The 23,542-nt window shown below is 41.4% G+C and overlaps 1 protein-coding gene across 1 annotated transcript in view; it reads right to left on the bottom strand.

Moving 5' to 3' along the window:
• Positions 1-1,449: 1,449 nt before the first annotated feature.
• Positions 1,450-23,542, bottom strand: part of TPPP (tubulin polymerization promoting protein) — a 79,092-nt gene continuing 56,999 nt past the window's right edge. The window contains exon 4 of the mRNA XM_014951990.1: positions 1,450-2,267. Within this exon, the coding sequence (XP_014807476.1) occupies positions 2,073-2,267 (195 nt within the window). The 3' untranslated portion in view covers positions 1,450-2,072. The remainder of the gene's footprint in view (positions 2,268-23,542) is intronic.

The raw sequence follows: 23,542 nt of genomic DNA, 5'->3' as shown, positions 1-23,542 counted from the left end.
GGATGCTGATACAGGCCCGGGAGAGCAACAAATTTATTAACCTTTATTCAGAGTCATACCTGAAAATCAGTGCACGAGCTCTTTTTGAAAGAAAGCAAAGCAGAACTGCTAGGGGCTGGTTTTGAGTCCTGAAAATCTTTCAAAATTTCAGAGAAGCAGAATAATACATCAGGTTACTTGCTCAGCTCTCGTGGAAAATGGGACCATTTTCCTCTGCTTTCTAACCAATACAAAAAATGAGTTATTTTTACTCCTATTAAGCTGTTCTGGCATTCTGGGCCCCAAGGCAGGTCACAATCAGCTGCCTGTACCTTAAGCCTGTGGAATTGGTTCTCCTTCTATAGCAGTGGAAAGCCATTCCCATCAATACTATCACTCCCAAGTTGGGCAACAAAAGTGAACAGAGAGTCAAATCCCTTGGCTTCAAACATATATAACATAAAACGTAGCCCAGTTATAACAGTCTAGCATATGACAGCACTCACTAAATTTTACATACTCTGAGGGGGATGCTGATACGGGCCCGGGAGAGCAACAAATTTATTAACCTTTATTCAGAGTCAAACCTGAAAATCAGTGCACGAGCTCTTTTTGAAAGAAAGCAAAGCAGAACTGCTAGGGGCTGGTTTTGAGTCCTGAAAATCTTTCAAAATTTCAGAGAAGCAGAATAATACATCAGGTTACTTGCTCAGCTCTCGTGGAAAATGGGACCAACCTTCTCTCTACTTTCTAACCAATATAAAAAATGAGTTATTTTTACTCCTATTAAGCTGTTCTGGCATTCTGGGTCCCAGGCAGGTCACAATCAGCTGCCTATACCTTAAGCCTGTGGAATTGGTTCTCATTCTATAGCAGTGGAAAGCCATTCCCATCAATACTATCACTCCCAAGTTGGGCAACAAAAGTGAACAGAGTCTCAAATCCCTTGGCTTCAAACATATATAACATAAAACGTAGCCCAGTTATAACAGTCTAGTTTTGGAAGCAAATTGCACCTAATGACATGGATATTAATTGTAGATGCCCTTATTTCAAGGGGCCATAAAATTTCCTTACATGTTTTATAGCTTAAAGGGAATATGTGCCAATGTATGTGGATAATAACATTCACTTAATAGCAATCTGATTGGCAGTGTTTAGTCAGAATATTTTAAACCATTTTTAGCTTAATGCCCCCTTCATTTCAAACGTGAGGCAGTGCAAACTTGAAAACAGACTGCAAAAAGCTTTAATAGACTTACTTAGTAAGGTTTTGTTCCTCACCTCTCAGGTTAGTACAATAGCTCCATCCAAATCCAGCCAGTCAGAACCATGCTGCAGTACACACAGTAACAAGCACAAAGTATAGACAGGAGGAAAGTAAGGGCTGGTATTTTCCACCTCTTTCTGTTGACATAAAATACTTTAGAACCTATATTGTCCTAGAAATAGCCTTTTTTGTTGTTGTTTCTTTCAGTTTTTCATGAGTGGTGTATGACATTTACAGGCTAGCACCTTGTATATTACAACCACTTACTCCCCAATAGTATATTGTTGAATGTTTCAAGGGAAGTGCCAGATCCCATATAAGACATTTTAAAAAAAGCCCCAAAATAATAGTCCAATCAGACTGCATAAATAATGGGATAGCCTTCAGAAAGACTGCTATGAAAGACCCTCTTTTAAAGAGGTTCTCTTCGACATCCTCAGGGCAACTGGACATTTAGGAATGTTTGAGATCTTTTGCTTGAATTGACAAAGTGTAGTATAACTGCTCTTGACTTTATTGGTATGGTTTTTGTTGTGTTTATTTTTTTTGTTGTTGTTGAAAGCTCAACAAAATGATATATTTTTTGTACCGATATATTTATTTTTGCCAATATACGCATGAGGAATGTAATGAAGTGGTGTTGTGCTGCAGGTAGCTCAGCAGATGTTGAAATCAGTTCCAGTTCCTGAAAACAACTTCTTGACAACATAGTCTTAGCATTCACAATGACCAAAACATGTGGGATTCATCTACATCATTCTGACAAAATATATTCTCTTTCCCCCCCCCTCTCTTTCTCCCTCTGTGTAGTAAACCCTCAGCCTTACTTGCTTCCTTGTACTTTATGATCGTATGTGCCTGCGTGCTTATAGCCAGATACATATCCTGAAGAATCCACCAGATCTTCTCGGCCAGCTTTGCCTTTTCCTTTCCCACTGGGATCAAACCTCTCTTTGTGAGAACCAGTGAATTTTGTTGTATCTGTAAGGCGTGATACAGTTGGAGATGAAATGGCTTTCTATTGGAAGAAACAAAACAAACAAAAAAATCACATCAGAAATAAAGTACTCTTAATACAAATATTTGTACATGATACCGACATTTCAATCTCTACTAATGATGGAGACTGTGTAAATATCTACTCACTTCCAGCAAAATGATAAAAAAATGTTTGTTTCTTGCCATTACATACATTGACAATAATAATAGCCAAGAAGAAAGTAGTGCAAGTTATGTCAAAAACTTTTGGAACAATCTTTCAATATGAGATATTTCTGAATAATCACAGAATCACAGAATTGTAGTGGTTGGAAGGTACCTCAGAGATCATCGAGTCCAACCACAAAAAAAACAAAACAAAAACAAAACAAAAAACCAAAAAAACCAACAAAAAAACAAACACAAACCACACCCCACACACACCAGCTCCCACCACCTAAACACACAACAACAACCTCCAAACCAAAAAACCATCACCCACCCACACAACACCCCACCACAAACCAGTAATCTTGGGCACTAGAGCATGCCCTGAAGAACCATGTCTACACGTTTCTTAAATACCTCCAGGGATGGTGACTCCACCACCTCCCTGGGCAGCCCATTCCAATGCTGGATAACCCTTTCAGTAAAGAAATGTTTCCTAATATCCAACCTGAACTTCCCCTGGCACAAACTTGAAGCCATTACCCCTTGTCCTATCGTCTGTAACTTGGGAGAAGAGACCAACCCCCGTCTCTCTACAGCCTCCTTTCAGGTACTTGTACAGAGCGATAAGGTCTCCCCTCAGTCTCCTCTTCCCCAGACTGAACAACCCCAGTTCCCTCAGCCTCTCCTCGTAAGACTTGTGTTCCAGACCCCTCACCAGCTTCTTTGCCCTTCTAATAATCAAGTTCTAAGCATCAAAGATACGAAGAAGTCATAGGCAACAGCCATGTTCAAAATCCATCACATCAAAATGCAGGCATAAAAGCCTGGCTCCACCAATACAGAGAAAGCAAACTAATACAGCCAGAATTCATTGCTTCAAGAGACAAATTTATTCTAAACTCTAGGATTCATGGCAGAAGTAACAAACTAGAAGGACTGAAAGTTATTTTCAATGTTGGCAAATTAGCAGTCTGTGAAATGGGACTGAGCAAAGACTTCCCTCTGCTTCCACTGAGTCATATCAGGCTATTTAAAAACCAAAGTTTTGCTGTTAATGAGACAAAGAAAATTTGACTACACAAACAGAAAGAAAAAGAGATTTCACAGAAGAAGACAGGAGCATGCCAACCTGTGTGCTTGGACTGGGAGCAGTCTCTTTGATCCTTAAGTTTACATTTTAAAATCAGAAGAGAAATGGCATTAAAGGTGAAGGGAAAACACAAAGGATTTTTGCAGAATAGTGGAAATGGAGCTAAGTTGAAACAAAAACTGATACCATTTGGGTATCCTTCTTACGTGCGCAACCCTGTTAGGGTGCATCTTAGAGACAAATGTGACGTGGGCTTCATTGCAGTGAAGTAAATGTCCTGGGAAACTTACCATTCATCAAAAACCTCAATCCCCCTCTACCCATCCTCAGCCCAAATAAATGCTCATTAATGAGACCTAACAAACAGGCTCTTCCATAGGATAGCTTATGCCGAATATCTTTTAATGCTGAACATTAAAAGAACACAAACTTGGAAAAGATGCTTGAATCTGTACCAACAGGAACAGGATACCTGGATTCAGTTAGACTGGGAATGAATGCTATAACTTTATACCATGGAAGCAGCTTTTATTTAAATAGTGTGGAGGCGTGAAGGAATTTGTACACATACACAACTACTTAAAGAGAGTCTTAGGTTGTAAACTTCTGCTTTTCTCCCTCCAGACATACCCATCATGTGACACACACACCACTGCACTGCTCAGCAGCGGTACTTTCATGTAAGACCCTGAGTGGAAAGATGGGGTGGAGGTGTGAGTTCTGTCACTATCTGAAAGAAAACGACAACTGGAGCATTCATTTCTCAAAATAGCATTGCTGAATGATGTTTAGGGACTCTTGCCTTGCAGTCTCAGGGTACTATTTGCAGAAGTGCTTATTTTTCTATATGGAAAAACAGAAAACAAGAAAATGCTTAGAAGTATTGCTTCTTAATACATACAGTTTTCTTGTCCACATTGGCCTGCTAGCACCTTATAACCACAAAACCTGCATTCACAGTACAGCTAATTAAAAAAAAACAAACCACACACTCTGTGATCAGTAATTCTATTAGCAGCCCAGCTAGATAAAATGAAAATGCAATAGAAATGTATAAGCTGAGACAAAAAAAGCAGAAAAGAAAAACTCCTGGCCTGGTGCCCAGCTGAGAATTTCTTCTTTCCGTTTCTCAGGGTATTTGTGTACAACCTGTTTGATTTACTGCGTCGCACGACAGAACCAAAGGGTTGTCTGGCCCCTGGAAATGACTCTGACAACTCAGGGAAAACACTGTGTGCAACCTGTTAGCTTCACCCTGGGCACAGGAACTCTCTGCTATTTTAAGTCTTCCTTGTGAATCACCGTTTCGTTTGGTAAGTGAAAGGAAACACAGGGGCTTGTACCTCAAATAAAAATTCTGGCACAAACCAGTAGGAATAAGCATCTATATGGTGCAGTGCCAGACTGCTTGAGTGAACAAAGTCTTCCACCAACCACCATTTTGAACTGTGAAGCACCTAGAGTAGTGGGCAGTACACATATCTCACCTAACTCATTTCCCTTGATACTTCTCTATTTAGAGTTTACCAGCCATCTGTCTCCAGATTTCACATCCACTTCTTCCTCCTGGTGTCTCTTTCATAACCCTCTTAGGTCCTCTGGTGAAGATTTATGCTAGGACTAACATGAAAACATTCTATAAAAGAATCATTCTTCATCTGCTAGAGCCAAGTGCATTCCAAGTGCAATGGCAATACAGCAAGTGGTTGAAATCTAAAAAAGAAATAGCTCTGTTTCAGCATCCTTTTGACATTTCTCAAAAGAAAAAAAAAATAAAAAAAAATCACACTTATTTAGCAAATGACTCAGGACCGTGGCTCAGACCTTTGGCTTTCGTATCTATTAACTGAAAGTTGATACGTGTATGTGCAGGGAGAAAGAAACACCAGCATTCTAAGTAAAGGGAAATTAACACCAGAGATTAAAAAAAATACAGTCTTTTTGTCCTGAAAAACAGTTAAGCAAAACCTAAAGCCCCAGCGCAACTGACATCACCAATCCAGAGCAAGAAGCACGGTGATCCCACATCCCATGTTCTTTCAGCCCAGGATGGATCAGAAGGCTTCCTGCATCACAGGAGTCTCAACACGTGACATGAACGTCAAGGCAGTAGCCACAAGGCAAACATTCTTTCTCCAAATTGTTTTTAACCGAGTTCAGAACTGCAACCTTATCCCAAGTTGCATGTGAAGTCACTGGTGCACCACTTCCGACATGTGACAGAACACTACAGTTGAAAGATGTTGGTTTCCTCCTGGCACAATTTCTATGAAATGGGAGGCTCAACAGGCAATTTTAATTCCTTGTACATTATGCTCTCACTCCCTGAAATGATCCATCCATAGAAAAGATCAGAGATAATGAGATGCCTGATAATGTTTGGTTATGCAGAACACCCCACTTCTCCTTTTATGTTTCCTATGACAAATGCGTATCCATTAAAAAGAAAATACTACTTCCTCTTTAAGATTGCACAAACATGACACAGAAGGGCCAGGTGCAATCTAAGCATCCTGCTAAGATGCCTTCTTTTAAAAAAACCTTTGTAAATACAGAGTAGAATACACAAGGACTTCACGTCTCTCTTGGACTCCTCAACAGAAGCAGCTAGTGGTACTATGTATCACAGAATCACAGAAGGGCTGAGGTTGGAAGAGACCTCTGGAGTTCAACTGCTCCAAACCCCCACCCCCTCCATCTAGAGCCAGTTGCCCAAGATCATGTCCAGATGGCTTCTGAATATGTCCAAGGACGGAGAAACAACAACCTGCCTGGGGAACCTGTGACAGTGCTTGGTCACCCGCACAGTGAAAAGTGTTTCCTGATGTTCCGAGGGAACCTCTCATGTTTCATTTTTTGCCCATTACCTTTTGTCCTATCACTGGGCACCACTGAAAAGAGCTTGGCTCCATCTTCTTTGCACCTTCCCTTCAGGTATTTATACACATGGATAAGATTTCCCCTTGAGCCTTCTCTTCTCCAGGTTAAACAGTCCCAGGTCTCTCAGCCTTTCCTCATAGGAGAGATGCTCCAGTCCCTTAATCATCTTTATGGCTCTCCAGATGGGACCTCACCAGTGCTGAGCAGATGGGAAGGAGCACCTCCCTTGGTCTGCTTGGCAATACCTTGCCTAATGCAACCCAGGATACCAGTAGCCTTTCATGCGGCAAGATCATATTGCATGCTCATGTTCAACATGGTGTCCACCAGGATCCCCAGGTCCTTCTCTGCCAAGCTGCTTTCCAGCTGGGTGGCCCCCAGCAGGTACCGGTGCATGGTGTTGTTCCTTGCCAGGTGCAAGACTTTGCACTTCTCCTTGATGAACTTCCTGAGGGTCCTGTCAGCCCATTTCTCCAGTCTACTGGGGTCCCTCTGGGTGGCAGCATCTGCATGACGTATCAGCCATTCCTTCCAACTTCAGGTCATGAGCAAACTTGCTGAGAGGACACTGCAGTGATCTGCAGGTCACTAATGAAGATGTTAAGGAGGGCTGGACCAAGTATGCCCCCTCCAAGGTATACCACTAGTTACTGGTCTCCAACCAAGCATTCCCCTTTCGAGGTACACTGCTAGTTACTGGCCTCCAACTAGACTTTGCACCACGAATAGCCACAACTGATACTCCACACCACTGTCTGCTCATCCAGCCCCTACAGCACCAGCTTGAGGGGATACAAGACTCTTATGAGACCATGTCAAAGGCCTTACTGAAGACCAGGTAGACACTATCCAATGTTCTTCCCTCATCTACCAGGCCAGTCACTTCGTCATACAAGTTTATCAAGTTGATCAAGCGTGACTTCCCCTTGGTGAATCCATGCTGACTACTATTGATAAGTTTCTTTTGTAACTGCTAGTTACTGGCCTCCAACTAGACTTTGCACCACGAATAGCCACAACTGATACTCCACACCACTGTCTGCTCATCCAGCCCCTACAGCACCAGCTTGAGGGGATACAAGACTCTTATGAGACCATGTCAAAGGCCTTACTGAAGACCAGGTAGACACTATCCAATGTTCTTCCCTCATCTACCAGGCCAGTCACTTCGTCATACAAGTTTATCAAGTTGATCAAGCGTGACTTCCCCTTGGTGAATCCATGCTGACTACTATTGATAAGTTTCTTTTGTCTGGAAATGGTTTCTAGGATTAGCTGTTCCATCACCTTCAGTGATGAAACACTGTCTTAAGTGTTAAGTGATGTCCAAGGATACCACTTGACCTAAGGTGACAAGTTTTTCCTCTATGAGCTGACAAATTATTGTTAGTGAACTGCCTTTATGAACCGAATGTGCACCCAACTTGCTTTTATCAAAATGCTGTTTCTGTTTATGAACAACAAAACTAACTATAGAGACTAAACTGGCAACTGAGCAAAGGGCAAAAATAATTAGAAGTGGGAGCTCATTCTTCTGTGCAACCTAGCTTGTCATTACTAATTACATGAGGGTAGTGGGAGGCAAAAAAAAAGGGGGGGGGGGGGCTCATCAGTGAGAAAAAATGTGTGAAGAAATATAGTGAACAGCACGAAGGGCTGGATGAGGCCAACTTCCACCTTAGCAAGTCAACACTCTCCCTTCATTTTCACAATGAATCACAGCAAGTGATTCTGTCCTGTCATAGAGCAATTCTGCTTGGACTGTCACTATGTACAGTAAGTTATATAATCTCTCTGGCTCCATTTTTCTAAAGGCAATAAATTATTTGGGGTCAACCTCCTTCTTTCCTTTCCGTGAGCCCACAGAAGCCTCCATTTTTCTTCTCTTATTTGCATATACACTTAACCAAATAATTTGCATCTCACAGAGGATACACATAACAAAATTATTTTTAAAAAAAAAACAACTTTCTCTTTTCTTTTAAAGTTTCACTTAGCACAACAGAATCAAATATAATCAACATTTAATCTCATTTTGGAACACCAAATGAATCAACCAAAGGTACTTTCCAAAAATATCAAGCCTTTTGTTCTCCGAGACTGACCATTCTTCCTTTCACTCAGTTATTTCCATTAACACAAGGCAGCAGCTATAATTTCAATGTCTTTGCCTCTATCAAAAGAAAAGATCACTGACAAAAGACCTGCTCATTCACCAAGCTTTTATTTTTACTGATATTTTGCTGGACTGTTGTGCTCCCCCTAATCTTAAAAAAAAGACTTTTAAGAATGGCCTTTCCTCCTTCACTGTCAGTTTCCAACCAAAGATGCGGTCGCATGTCCTCCAAGTTGATGGAAACATCTCAGATGAGTCAGGAAAGGTACACATGCCTCCCACCTCTTTCCAGTGAAACTCCTCTCACACCAAAGCCTCGCTGAGAAGATCAGAACAGGCCCCAGTCTCAGAAGCAGTTACGGAAAACAAAGAAATTTCATTTAGAACAGTAGATTTGCCAATTTAAAGTGATCATTCATTTTTATGTTAGTAATTCGGTGTATTTCCTGCTTTTTGTTCGTGTTTACAGAGGAGTGCTGCTAAGACAGCGAGGAACTTGGAGTGTATGGCCTACAAGGAGAAGATGACAGAAGGGTTTACTCAGACTCAAAAGAGAATAAAAAGCGGGGAGGCAAATCTTATTCCTGTCCTCTAGAAACAGAGCCAATTCAGAAACACATAGAAAAAAAAAAAGAGGGAAAAAAAAAAAGGATGATTTGGAGATGGGAAATTTGGATTAGTCTCATAGAAAAAAATTCTTCACCATAGTGGCTGGTCAAGCAGGGAAATGGCTTACCTAGAGAGACTGGGGATTCTCTATCTCTGAAGACTACCCAAACTTAAAATCATAAAGTCATAGAACAATTTAGGTTGGAAGGAACCTTGGCATCTAAGTCCTTATCTAGCATAAACCCCTGCTCACAGCAAGGCCCAAATGCACTTGAACAGAAACTCCTCCAGTCAAGGCCTGAACACCTCCAAAGACGGAGGTTCCACAGCATCTTTGGGCAACTCATTCCAGTGTTTGACCACAATTAGGGTAAAAAACAGAACACAACAGAAAAATCCAACATCTGGTCCAAATTACAAATTACCCACATTCCAACTTCTATCTGTCTGAAGCAGCCCTCATACCAGACAGGAACTGAAAGCTGTGGAGTCTTCTTAAACCCAGACACCCTTAACAACAGTGTCACATGCCTCCCCTCCTCCTTTCTTATGAAAACTACCTCTGCAAACTCAGGCAGATTTTGCCTTCTATCTCAAGATAACAGATGAATCAAAGAGCAGTTTTTACAGACCATTCAGAACATTCCATTTCATCACTTTTGAGAATTAGAGTAAGTTTCAGAAATGTACTATCAATCCTTATGAAACAGAAAGGAACTACAGGAAAAAGGAAACGAGAGCGCAGAAATCCAGAACATACATTCTTGTCAACACTACTGCAGAAGAACAGAGCAGTTTGCTAAAGAAAAACACATCTCCTGAAAGCTGTGCTGCTGCACCAGGTTGGCTTGTTTGCAGCAAAGAAACTGCATCGATGCAGTTAAGTCAGAATGAATTTTAAGGAATCAACAGGACCTCTATCTCAATTTTGGTATCGAAGGCTTAGAAACATCCTGTGAAGCTTGTGCCACAACCTTGAAAATCGAGTTACAGTGTAAGACTACAAGATTCTCCCCACTTTCAGGACGCTTCCTTCCAGAACAAAGTTGAGGCAAAGAAGGAAGACAATTCAGTGCTGGTAAGGTTGTGTTCTTAGTTTTCGGCCAGCACTCATCACCATCCTTTTTACAAAGCACTCGGTTGAGAACACCAAGCTAATGCCAGGAAAGCTGGAGCATCCACCTGGCACAGTGGAGGAGGCTGGACAACTAGATGAGTGCAGCACCACCCAGCTGACATTAATATTCTGATGAGGAGAGCTGCAAAAAGTGGTGCTGGCTACTCAAGGTACAACCTCAGGGGAGGTTCAGGCTGGATATTAGGAAAATTTTTTTCCCCAAAATGTTATCAGCCATTGGAATGGGCTGCCCAGGGAGGTGGTTGAGGCACCATCCCTGGAGGTGTTCAAAAGACGGGTTGATGTAGTACTGGGAGATATGGTTTAGTGATGGTGTTGCTTTTTGTTTGTTGTGGGGGTGTTTATTTTTGTCAAAATTAGGCTGATGGTTGCACAAGATGATCTTTAAGGTCCCTTCCAACCTAGAAGATTCTGTGATTCTGTGAACGCTGCTCTTCAAAATAAAGAGCCACACAACAACAGGACTGCTGTCCTGCAGAAAAGCCTGCACTGCCAAAAATGCTGGAGATGGGAGGTAGGTACGGTGCTAATATCACCCCCCACCAGAACAGAATACATTTCAGCCATGGTCTTCTGGGCTACACTCTAACTCTGTCAACTGTAATCATCCTTCCCAATTCCTCACTGAAACCGAGTGGCTTTCTGTATTTGCTCCTTCAACCATAAAACTTCAGTATCTAGTGGTATTTCTTCCTAGTAAGGGTTGCCATGGAGATTTGTTTATGTAATTAAAATGTTCAGGGAGCCTTCAGATTCAGCACCAGCATGAGCAATCTTATCAAGGTTTTCAAAATTGTTTATTTCCTGGTAACGTCCAGAACCTTTGTAAAGAATGAGAACCTAAAACTGACTATGAAATGGAAAAAAAATTTTCAAATTGAAAGTTTTTCCTTTTGGGGGGGCTATACCTGGACTCCATTCCAAAATGGTTTTGGTGGGTTTTTTTAAAATTCATGGGAATACATGCTTATGGATTAAATAAGTGCAGAAAGTCAGGAATGAAGATCAAGCTTCAAAGAACAATTTGGATTTCAGTCACATACCCACTGCTCCTGACACCTGGTACAGCACCGTTGCCAGGGTATGGTGACATATAGCATGTGAGATATTCTGGATGGCAAAAGCTGTCATCTCCTGGTGGTCAGGGCTGCCTCCTGTGACTGTTCCCTCAACTCTTGCTCATATTTTGGCTAACACACAGCTCATCCTAACTAAATCCTGATGTATGCTGGGAGCAGGGCCATTAGGTTAAAGTGGGGACAACATGCAGGCAGGACACAATGGACAGGAAGAGATAAAGACCATTATATGGCCATTATCACCTGCAGCTTGCTGTCTCCTGCAGGTAGAATTCTTGCATGCTGATTTTCTGGCAGCCTCTTCAGAATCCACTAACCTATGGAAATGGTATAGGCCAAACCCCCAAACTCAGAGGTATAAACACATCCGTTTAGGCAAAAGGTTTTTTAACCTGATCTAACAACAGTCAGACTTCTAAGGCTTTTCTGCTTCCTGGTGTGATACAGGGGACACTTTTACCATGACAGAAAAGGAAAGGGGGAGCACCCTCATCATGGGCTCGAGTACCGTGACACCCGCCCAATCGTTATTATTCTTCTGAGGATTCAGTGAATGACTCATGTACTTTTTAAAATCAGAGTCCAGATTATGATTGTTTTACTGCACATTGATTATTAAGAATTTGACCTGATCTGCAGAGTCCAGCTGACTGAAAACTATAGATAACTGCAATTTTAGGTAGTAGGAAAGCTATCCTAATTGATAGAAATTCTGTGTAACAATAAGCTAAGCTTATTACTAAAATCTTTTTATAATAATAAAGACCTAATTATAATTACAAACCTGTGGCCAGTCCTCATTCTACCAAGGATCCTTAAAAGAATCTGCCTGTCCCCACAGCATCAGGTGGTGTTGGGTGCCCTATCACTAATTTTTTCCCTTTTGTGTGCACACGAAATTCAGGCTTAGCTGACTGATGAGTCTCACCAGCCTGAGGCAAAGAAGGAAGACAATTCAGTGCTGGTAAGGTTGTGTTCTTAGTTTTCGGCCAGCACTCATCACCATCCTTTTTACAAAGCACTCGGTTGAGAACACCAAGCTAATGCCAGGAAAGCTGGAGCATCCACCTGGCACAGTGGAGGAGGCTGGACAACTAGATGAGTGCAGCACCACCCAGCTGACATTAATATTCTGATGAGGAGAGCTGCAAAAAGTGGTGCTGGCTACTCAAGGTACAACCTCAGGGGAGGTTCAGGCTGGATATTAGGAAAATTTTTTTCCCCAAAATGTTATCAGCCATTGGAATGGGCTGCCCAGGGAGGTGGTTGAGGCACCATCCCTGGAGGTGTTCAAAAGACGGGTTGATGTAGTACTGGGAGATATGGTTTAGTGATGGTGTTGCTTTTTGTTTGTTGTGGGGGTGTTTATTTTTGTCAAAATTAGGCTGATGGTTGCACAAGATGATCTTTAAGGTCCCTTCCAACCTAGAAGATTCTGTGATTCTGTGAACGCTGCTCTTCAAAATAAAGAGCCACACAACAACAGGACTGCTGTCCTGCAGAAAAGCCTGCACTGCCAAAAATGCTGGAGATGGGAGGTAGGTACGGTGCTCTGCAAAAAGTGGTGCTGGCTACTCAGGGTACAACACTGCTCTTCAAAATAAAGAGCCACACAACAACAGGACTGCTGTCCTACAGAAAAGCCTGCACTGCCAAAAATGCTAGAGATGGGAGGTAGGTACGGTGCTGATATCACCCCTCACCAGAACAGAATACATTTCAGCCATGGTCTTCTGGGCTACACTCTAACTCTGTCAACTGTAATCATCCTTCCCAATTCCTCACTGAAACCGAGTGGCTTTCTGTATTTGCTCCTTCAACCATAAAACTTCAGTATCTAGTGGTATTTCTTCCTAGTAAGGGTTGCCATGGAGATTTGTTTATGTAATTAAAATGTTCAGGGAGCCTTCAGATTCAGCACCAGCATGAGCAATCTTATCAAGGTTTTCAAAATTGTTTATTTCCTGGTAACGTCCAGAACCTTTGTAAAGAATGAGAACCTAAAACTGACTATGAAATGGAAAAAAAATTTTCAAATTGAAAGTTTTTCCTTTTGGGGGGGCTATACCTGGACTCCATTCCAAAATGGTTTTGGTGGGTTTTTTTAAAATTCATGGGAATACATGCTTATGGATTAAATAAGTGCAGAAAGTCAGGAATGAAGATCAAGCTTCAAAGAACAATTTGGATTTCAGTCACATACCCACTGCTCCTGACACCTGGTACAGCACCGTTGCCAGGGTATGGTGACATATAGCATGTGAGATATTCTGGATGGCAAAAGCTGTCATCTCCTGGTGGTCAGGGCTGCCTCCTGTGACTGTTCCCTCAACTCTTGCTCATATTTTGGCTAACACACAGCTCATCCTAACTAAATCCTGATGTATGCTGGGAGCAGGGCCATTAGGTTAAAGTGGGGACAACATGCAGGCAGGACACAATGGACAGGAAGAGATAAAGACCATTATATGGCCATTATCACCTGCAGCTTGCTGTCTCCTGCAGGTAGAATTCTTGCATGCTGATTTTCTGGCAGCCTCTTCAGAATCCACTAACCTATGGAAATGGTATAGGCCAAACCCCCAAACTCAGAGGTATAAACACATCCGTTTAGGCAAAAGGTTTTTTAACCTGATCTAACAACAGTCAGACTTCTAAGGCTTTTCTGCTTCCTGGTGTGATACAGGGGACACTTTTACCATGACAGAAAAGGAAAGGGGGAGCACCCTCATCATGGGCTCGAGTACCGTGACACCCGCCCAATCGTTATTATTCTTCTGAGGATTCAGTGAATGACTCATGTACTTTTTAAAATCAGAGTCCAGATTATGATTGTTTTACTGCACATTGATTATTAAGAATTTGACCTGATCTGCAGAGTCCAGCTGACTGAAAACTATAGATAACTGCAATTTTAGGTAGTAGGAAAGCTATCCTAATTGATAGAAATTCTGTGTAACAATAAGCTAAGCTTATTACTAAAATCTTTTTATAATAATAAAGACCTAATTATAATTACAAACCTGTGGCCAGTCCTCATTCTACCAAGGATCCTTAAAAGAATCTGCCTGTCCCCACAGCATCAGGTGGTGTTGGGTGCCCTATCACTAATTTTTTCCCTTTTGTGTGCACACGAAATTCAGGCTTAGCTGACTGATGAGTCTCACCAGCACCCAGAGTGTTATACCTATTCTGAAATTGGAAATCTGCAGGTGGAACAGAACTGTGACTTCTTGACAGAAGTTACAAGCTTCCAGCCTGCTCCATCTTGATAGTCTCTGTCCACTTGGTCTCCTTCCTCACCTGGTGTACCTTTTGTTTTCCACAAATACCACATCAGTCTCCTCTTCACCTTCCCCCTTAAACTGGAATCTCAGAGCCTTGACCACAGCATACGTCCCAAAGGAGAGTCCATCACTGCCCAGACCTCCAGGGGGAGGCAGGAGCACTCTGCAGCACAGGACCTGGATAGAGGGTTCCTCCCTCTGGAGCCAAGGACTTTGATGTGTTAATGGTAATCCTGTGGACTGCTACTACACCTTAATGGATGTCCATATGCTGAACAATATGTCTTGCAATATGTTGAGACCACAACTGTAGTCTTCAAGGAGACCCACACAGTCTTGAGGGGAATTTCTGAGCCTCTTTGCACTCCTGATGCAACAACTGCTGTACCTCATTTGCTGTACCTCACTCTGGCTTCCTTGTTCTTTCCTTAGAAGGTCTCTTTTTTGTGAGAATCCAATCCTGCCCACATCACCATCACCCTGAGCACCCATCACCTAGTTGTTAAAGTGCTGTTGCAGCTGTACTGTCCTGCCACCAACGCCACCCTCACAACAAATTTGACTAGACTGGGCCCTGAGCAACCTCATCTAGCTTTGAAGTTCACCTTCCTGTCAGCAGAAGGTTGGATGAGATCATCCTAAGTCCCTTCCAATTGAAATTATTCTACAGGGGGGAGGTCAGGGACCCCCTTGAATATACTCTGAGGTTGAATTGGTTTCCTTCTAAGAGCCAGCAACGACCAAAGCAAGTATCTGTTCCACAGGAGGTGCAGAAACACCTTCCACATAAGTTACAGCACACACCTTTTGGTGCAAGAAAAGAACCTCAGTCTTGTTCTTGTAGCCTTTGTGTAGGAGTGAGAGCAAATAAAAGGCCCTAGATTTCACTTCTATGTCTGATTGTAAACTGTCAAAGATATATAACCTGCACTGTATATTCTATTGCCAGATTACTACCAGGTGGGCTAATAAAGCTATGGCCTAATTAACCCCTATCCCTTGCCTGTTGAGTTCTCTTCCTGTGTGACCACCTGTTGCAGTTTAGAAAGCAGCCCAAAATTTCACTCACTTTCAATGTCTGGCTGCTGAGCCTTCTCAACCACAAGCAGGGATTTTTGTAATTCTACAACATTCTGAAGAAAAAATAAACAGGAGAAAAAAAATAATCTTCTATCACAACATACACTAAAATCCTCATTGTCTGATGTGAAAGTAAACTTCTGTCATCTTGTTGAAGCAATGGTTTCACCAGGGTTTCCATTCAGTCCAGACATTTGCCCTGCTCCCCACCCCAAAAACAGAGCACAAAAGACAAGACGACACAAAAATCTCCTCCTGAAGTGTGTTTATCCACATGCCTCCCTCAATCATGCTGTCAAGTCCCTCCCTAATATGTCTAGATTGTGTCAGCAGTCACACTAAAGTTTTCTGTTTGAAACCTGAACCAAATCTACATGACCTACAGCAAAGCTACATGGAGGAGGGCACACATTACATGGCATGACCGAGTTATCCTACAACAGTTTAAGGAAAAGCTTCATACAACTCTGTCTAACCACATGGAAAGCAGTCCAACTTAACATTTCCAGGACATTGACTTCCCAAAGTAAAAAAAAAACCAAAACATTAGAATGCTTGTACATAGATTTCATACCTGTGTTCCCAAATTGCTGGGGGCTAGGAGGGAGGGCTGTGTATTTATTTATTTTAATAGCTTTAATATCTAAGTGTTTGGGTCGGTTTTACCACCTGGGAACTAAATTATCATGATACAACAAACATAACACTTGGGTTTTTACCCACACACACTCCCAGCCTGCAATGTCCCCCCCTCCCTTTAAGCTCTGTTTCCTACTCCTTACTTTGCCAGCAAGGAACAGAGAATATCGTGATATCCCCACTTCTTCTCCAGCTCTCCCCAGGACTGCAGATAGAATAGCAGGACAGACAAGCCTCATGCTGCTGGCTCCCATTCCCCCTCCATTCCTGCCCCCTTTCTGCTGGCACATCCATACCCTTCTGCAGCAGCACCTCTGTGGTAACTACCCTGCATCTGCAAAGCTCTCTCGTCAGCCTGTCACCTGTGCAGAAAGAGGCCATTCCCTTATTAGCAGCCACTGATAGTTTCAATATCTGACTGCTGAAACACCGAAAACAGAATCAGGAGCCAGGCCTAGAAGAATGTGCACAATTCCCAGGGAGAATCCATGGACAGATGAACAAGTTATTCAAACTCACAAAAACGAGCAAAGGACAAAAGGAAAGTTCATTATTTTAAGTCTGTATCAAAACTACCACTTGTTTAGAATGAGAGTACAAGACTAATAAAATAAAACCTTGTAAAAACCTGACAAATTGTATGACTCAAAAAGAGAACTCTCCATTTGACATTTCCACTGCTCATACAAGACTAATAAAATAAAACCTTGTAAAAATCTGACAAATTCTATGACTCAAAAGAGATCTCTCCGTTTGACATTTCCACTGCTCACTTGTGCAGAACCATCTTCTGGAAAGATTATTTACAATTAGATTTTTCAGATCTACAGCCAAAATTCAGGAGGATGACAGATTTTAAGCAGATGAACTAGACTGACTAAATTTTGCTACTCAAGTTGATGGTAAGCTCAGTATCTTGGATAATACAGGGTAAAACCTTGCTTAACTTGAACATTTAAAAGGATGACCAAACTTATGTAACGCTAGGCTTTATAACCACCTTTTCATATATAAAGCTTAATGCCAATATTTAAAAAAGAAAAGAAAAAGAAAGAACATTATAGTTGGACTTGGAACAAACAAAAATCAAAGGCCAGACCACATGATAATTATTCCCAGATCTTCAGTGTTCTGGGATTCACGTGGTGCAATAAATGTATTTTAAGATGTCTTTGTTTCAGTCTCTTTGGTATTTCACACAGCACCCAAGAACTGTTTAATGAGGTTCTAAATTTAATTCCCTTCTACGCTTTTTGATTTGAATACACTGCTCTTCTGGGTTCTAACCACACACAGGAGCTCCTCCTTCACGTCCCTGACTGTGCTCCTAGGTGGCACCACAATTCCTAGCAGAAGCAATGGCTGTGCCATGCAAGGACACACAGTAGTCAACTGTGGCCACTGCAGGTGGACAGTCTTTGCTCCCCCTTAGCTCAGAACCATTGCTGCCTCCAGGATTTGTGGACTGTGAGTAAAACAACACTGCAGGAGAAGAACAGACAGCTAGGACAATCCATCCGTTAGGTCAGTAACGTACCGTTACTCCAGATATAATCGGGGCTTTTCCTTCAATTAGTTTATATATTTCTTGAACTGCTTCCTCGTCACTCTTGTCTTTAAATCGCTTCTTGGAGAGTTCTTGAAGAGCTTCTTTAAACTGCTCAAAAGTGATAGTTCTTGAAGACTTTCCCCTGTGGAAACACACAGAAATTGAAAGAAATTAAAAGAGAGCACAACAAGGATTCCAAGAATAGCAGAACGGTTTCAGTTGACCACAAGGAACAACAGAAAATTGCAAGAACAGGAAGAGCCATGCAGCCCATCTATGGGTGACAGATAAAACATGTCCCAGGAACTTTGCTTTCTTTTTTATGTATGTCGCTAGTACAGCACTTCAGAAACTTCCTTTGATGAATGTTCAGAAATAAAGAGGAAACAGAGGGATCTGGCATGCTGTCAGAATGCCTGCAGCTCAGCAAATCACTCGTAAAGTCTATCACTTGTAAAGCCTGCATGCAGAAAAGACAAGAAGTGAAGCATCTGAGGAGAGTTTGGTTGTTTAATAATTTTTATTCCTCTTTGAATAACTGGTTATGACATATTATTCGTAGTTGACTATTCACAATTAATTAAATTGTATTCACAAGTAAATTAAGAGTGACACTTTGTGTAAAGCAAACTATTGAAAAGCATTTAAAAGCTTGAAATTCCTCCTCTATTCAAGATTGACAAATTTTAAAGTGATGAATTTAAATTCAACACCTGTTTTCCTTCTTCAAACACTCACAAGTTCAAGGAAATCACAATATAGTAGTCTGATAAACTCATAAACCCCCCAGAAATTCAGAGCTGAAGACTTGCTGTTGTTTTCACTAACAGAAAGTCCGTATTTCCACACTAGCAAATTATTTGCTTAGGCTTACTATTAGTAGAGAACATTTTGCTATAGCAGTGTATAATATAAAATTCATGGTTTACAAATATACAGTCACTCCTGCAGATCTTTTATGCCCTTCAGGCCAAAGAGTTCAATTGATAAAACTTACAAAGAAACACAGCATTCACTACAGAGCTGTGTTAATAAAAAGGGGATTGATGCAAGTCTGTTTTCTAGCATTTTAAAATACTCAGTTTAGGCAGGGGATGAGGTAGTGGAGTAAAAAATATGTTTTTTTTTCTTTTCCCTAATACAGAACTATTTTTAGTGTTCCTCATTTTAAAATTAAGGTATGAGCATTAGTGGGATTACTCACCATTAAAAACCAAATAAAATTTTTCTTTGCTATGAATTATCTCACACAAAAAAAAACCCCACACCTTTTCCTGTATTATTAAATTACAGATTCCGTGATATTTAGACCAAGACTTTACATGCTATAATTTAGTTATATGTTTTAAGCTAAAATTTAACAGATCAAGTAGACATTTTCAAAAAGATACTATATTGCTGATGTTGATGCACCCTTACATAGTACCATCTTTAATAGAAGATGTTTTCAGTTGCTTACAACATTATGAAAAACCCTCAAAGTCAAAGAAATATTTGAGAGTCCCCGTTGCTGGGACTCTCTACATGAGTTGTGTTTCCACTGAAGCCATTTCTTTCAATGCTAATTTAGAGAGCATTTCAAGCAAATCAGAAAACAAACAAACAAAAAAAAACCCAACCCAAAGAAAAACCCAACCACACAACCCAGACCAGCCCTATCAACACTGACAGCTGTTTATACAGGAATAAATGAGAGATGCAAGGATAGAGATAGTGTGCACTGGCAACAGACATCTCAGGCCAGAAAAACAATGCAAAGAAATCTAATTTTAATTCAAGTGTCACAAAGAGCCACTGCAAAGAGCAATTAATCTCTATTATTGTTTTGTCTCTGATCTTCTCTCAGCCACCTTCAGAGGTCAACCTCCCCCCCGGTTGGAGGGTGCCTTCACTAATGAAAGGGAGAAGTGAGATTTTTCACTTTCAGACACCAATATTTAGGAATTGACTCCTACTTAAATTAAACACAAAATGAAATTTTATCCCAGGCTTTTAAAACAAGGAGAAATTGGTTATTCACAAGAACATTCAACTCTAATGCAACCCTTTACATACCATCCATTACTAGTATCCTTTATTTCCAACACAGCCCAACGTGGAGCAAATCCCTACATCCTTCACGCTCCTTATTTTAGCCAGAAATAAACTTTACCTGTTTTTTGACCAGACTTTGCTGCTTGCAATTAAGTCTGGTTTAGGTGAAGCATATGCTTGAGTGCCTCATGGAATTAGCTAGTAAAAGAACATCATGACAGTGGAAATGAAGACTGTAATCCAGTATTTCATTAATCACAAAGACACATTGAATAAACTGCAATTCCCTACTTGGAATTTGTCCAGGATACTCATTAAAAGGATTAACATCCCTCTTCTGACAAAACACATCCCAGAACTTTTAACTAGCTCAAGAGGTCAGGACTTCATTTTTGTTTTGCTTCTCGTTTAGCAAAAGATGGCATTGGCAATCACTCCAAAGCTTCAGCATAACACCACGGAATCACAGAATGATATGGGGTTGGAAGGGACCTCTGAGATCATCTAGTCCAACCCCCTGCCGAAGCAGGTTGCACAGGAACGTGTCCAGGTGGGTTTGGAATGTCTCCAGAGAAGGAGACTCCACCACCTCTCTGGGCAGCCTCTTCCAGGGCTCTGCCACCCTCACAGGAAAGAAGTTCCTCCTCATGTTTAGGTGGAACTTCTTATATTCCAAGTTTGTGCCCATTTCCTCTTGTCCTGTCCCTGTGCACTACTGAAAAAAGACTGGCCCCATCCTCTTGACACCCACCCTATAAGTATTGATAGGCGTTGATCAGATCCCCCCTCAGTCTTCTCTTCCTAAACAAAGCAGCTTTAGTTTTGAAGTTCATTATCTTTATCTACACTCCAAAACCATCCTCTCTCCCCCCACACATATATTACAGTATTATCAAATCAATTTGAAAAGCCTAATAATGAACTGAAAAGTTCTGCAGGTGCAAGGTATGCCAAAGTCTGGTGGAAAACCCTAAGAAGAAAACCTGTGATTAACTCACAATATGTTCTGGTGCTTTGGGTATGCTACGCACGGTATCTGTATGCCACATACCATAGCTACAAGCCCTCCTGTCTCTAGACACAGGTCTCAAAGAGCTCTGAGCTGCCACTGTCATCATCGTTACTCAGCAGAACAGCATGCTCCTACCCTCTCTTCTGTCTGTACAGTTGTGGGATAAATGCAGAGAGGAAAACAGACTGAATACAGGTAGAAATGACAGAGGTTTGTTGAGAGACTTTACCTACGTAGCTCTTGATTTACATGCTCTTAAGCCACAGGACCAGCCCGCTCCAGGTCCACAAAAACGCCCTGTGAAAAAAGACTTTGGGGGTACAAGAGGATGAAAAATTGGACATGAGTCAGCAATGTCTGCTCGCAGCCCAAAAAGCCAACCCCATCCTGGGCTGCATCAAAAGCAGCGTGGCCAGCAGGTTGAGGGAGGTGGTTCTCCTCCCTCTACTCCACTCTGGTGAGACCCCACCTGGAGTACTGTGTCCAACTCTGGGGCCCTCAGCACAACAAGGACATGGATCAGAGGGCAGGAGCATCTCTCCTACGAGGACAGGCCGAGAGAGTTGGAGGTTGTTCAACCTGAAGAAAAGAAGGTTTCAGGGAGACCCTATAACAGCCTTTCAGTACTTAAAGGAGGCCTGTAAGAAAGATGGAGATAAACTTTTTAAAAGAGCCTGTAGCAACAGGACAAGGGGTAATGACTTTAAACTAAAAGAGCATAGAAATAGACTGGATCTAAGGAAGACACTTCTTACAGTGAGGGAAATACCAGCACAGGTTGCCCAGAGAGGTGGTAGATGCTCCATCCCTGGAAACATTCAAGGTCAGGTTGGTGGGGCTCTGAGGAACCTGATCTAGTTGAAGATGTCCCTGCACTTTCCAGGGGTGAGGTTTGACTAGATGACCTTCAAAGGTTCTGTCCAACCCAAATCATTCTACAATTCTATGAAAACAATAATGCTATGATCACTGCATGACACACAAGGCGGTCTTGCCTTCAGTTTATTTCCACCATTTTTAATGCCCTGCTCGCATTCAGGAAGCTGCTTCCTGACACCAGCTTTTCAGAGGTCATGAAACTAAACTTAAAAAAAAAAAACAACCTAAAAATCCCCAAACAAACCAGTTTGTTTCTATTAAGCAATTGCTACAAAGAATCAGCTTCTTTGTGTATATTTGTAACTTGTTTTTAGAAGCTCATTATAAATATCTCGTTTCCATGGGAATAACAAAACAAATATATTAACTTTCATTTTCCAAGTGTTACAAGTTCAAACAACTTGTCTACAATTAAGTATGCCAAGGGTGATCTCTCAGCTATTAACACTCCTCTCTTAGGTTTAGCGCTCCAGAGAGTTAATAGAGATCTAGAAAGAAGACAAAATATTATACTTCAAAAAAGAAACAAACAAACAAAAAGATTAATGGAACAAAAGGAATGTGTGAACACCTACAGAAATATGACACAATCAGACACTGGAAATGCAAATTAAAACCATCGACCAGAAAATGAGATAAAATGGAAAACAGTAACAATAGAGGGAAGGTGGGGGGAAAATGACTTTTATGAAAACAGACGTTATCAGTTTGGCCACATTCACGAAAAGATCAAAATATATATGAGGGACATTGATAATATAAAGTTTTTAATCCTTGTACTTTATTATGGCACAAATAAACCTTTCTATCTAGGGAGGATACATTCTTACATGCCATTCTATTTTAAGCTCTGCTTCTTACAACAAACATAATTACCCTCATGCATCATCCTTCAGTGGAGGAAACGGCGCGTTCATGGTACGCTCATGAAAGTTGCTTGTATCTGTGCCTACAGACTGAACATACTCAGAAGAATTTTAGGAAGCTTCCCATCAACTTCCCCTTCCTTGATGGGTCTCTCCACACGTAACCACTGCAAACAGGAAGATTGGGAACTGCAGCTGGAATTCCTCACCCAAATTCACACGTGTAAAAGCATCAGTTCTGAGCCTGGGTATCAGCACAGTGAACGTGAAGCGTAAAAAGATTAAGCATTGGCCCAAAAGCAGATTGCAATAGCAAGTGATGCAGTTTGCATTTGCAAATGTTACAAGTAACAGTGTTCTGTGTTCACAAGATTTGAACAAAGCAGTGTGAAAACACACCCTTGCAAATGAGTACTTCCATGTTATTTGGACTTGAATACTATTTGGATTAACAGTTGTCTAAAATTTTAGCTGAAAACACTCCACATACCCCACGCATAAAATCCTTGACCAATATTAGAAATCTTGATCTCCATAGTTCACTATTATAGTTCAGTGTTAATACGGCTAAGTCTCCAACCTCATAGCTTTGTCTTAATCCCTGAGCTACCAAAAGTCATCCCATACTCCCATCCCAAAACGTCACTTTTACCTGTCAATTTTTTTAGATTAATGATGGAAAGAAGATGTACAAATACTCAGAGAGCTTCTATTCTTGATAGAATGCTGGAGAGGATTACAACAGGATACACTAACCAGGACTGCTTTGCCTTGGAAGTTGTCATCTACCCACAAAGGTCTAAAGGAGTGCAGAAAATCTGACGAGAGCCTGAAGACAGCATAACTAGAGGCAGGAGTCCAACAAATGTTTTTGTCTGTAAGGTTT

This window comes from Calidris pugnax, unplaced genomic scaffold (assembly GCF_001431845.1).
Source record: "Calidris pugnax isolate Ruff unplaced genomic scaffold, ASM143184v1 scaffold224, whole genome shotgun sequence".
NCBI classification, from domain to species: Eukaryota; Metazoa; Chordata; class Aves; order Charadriiformes; family Scolopacidae; genus Calidris; species Calidris pugnax.
This window is presented reverse-complemented; position numbering and strand designations above follow the sequence as displayed.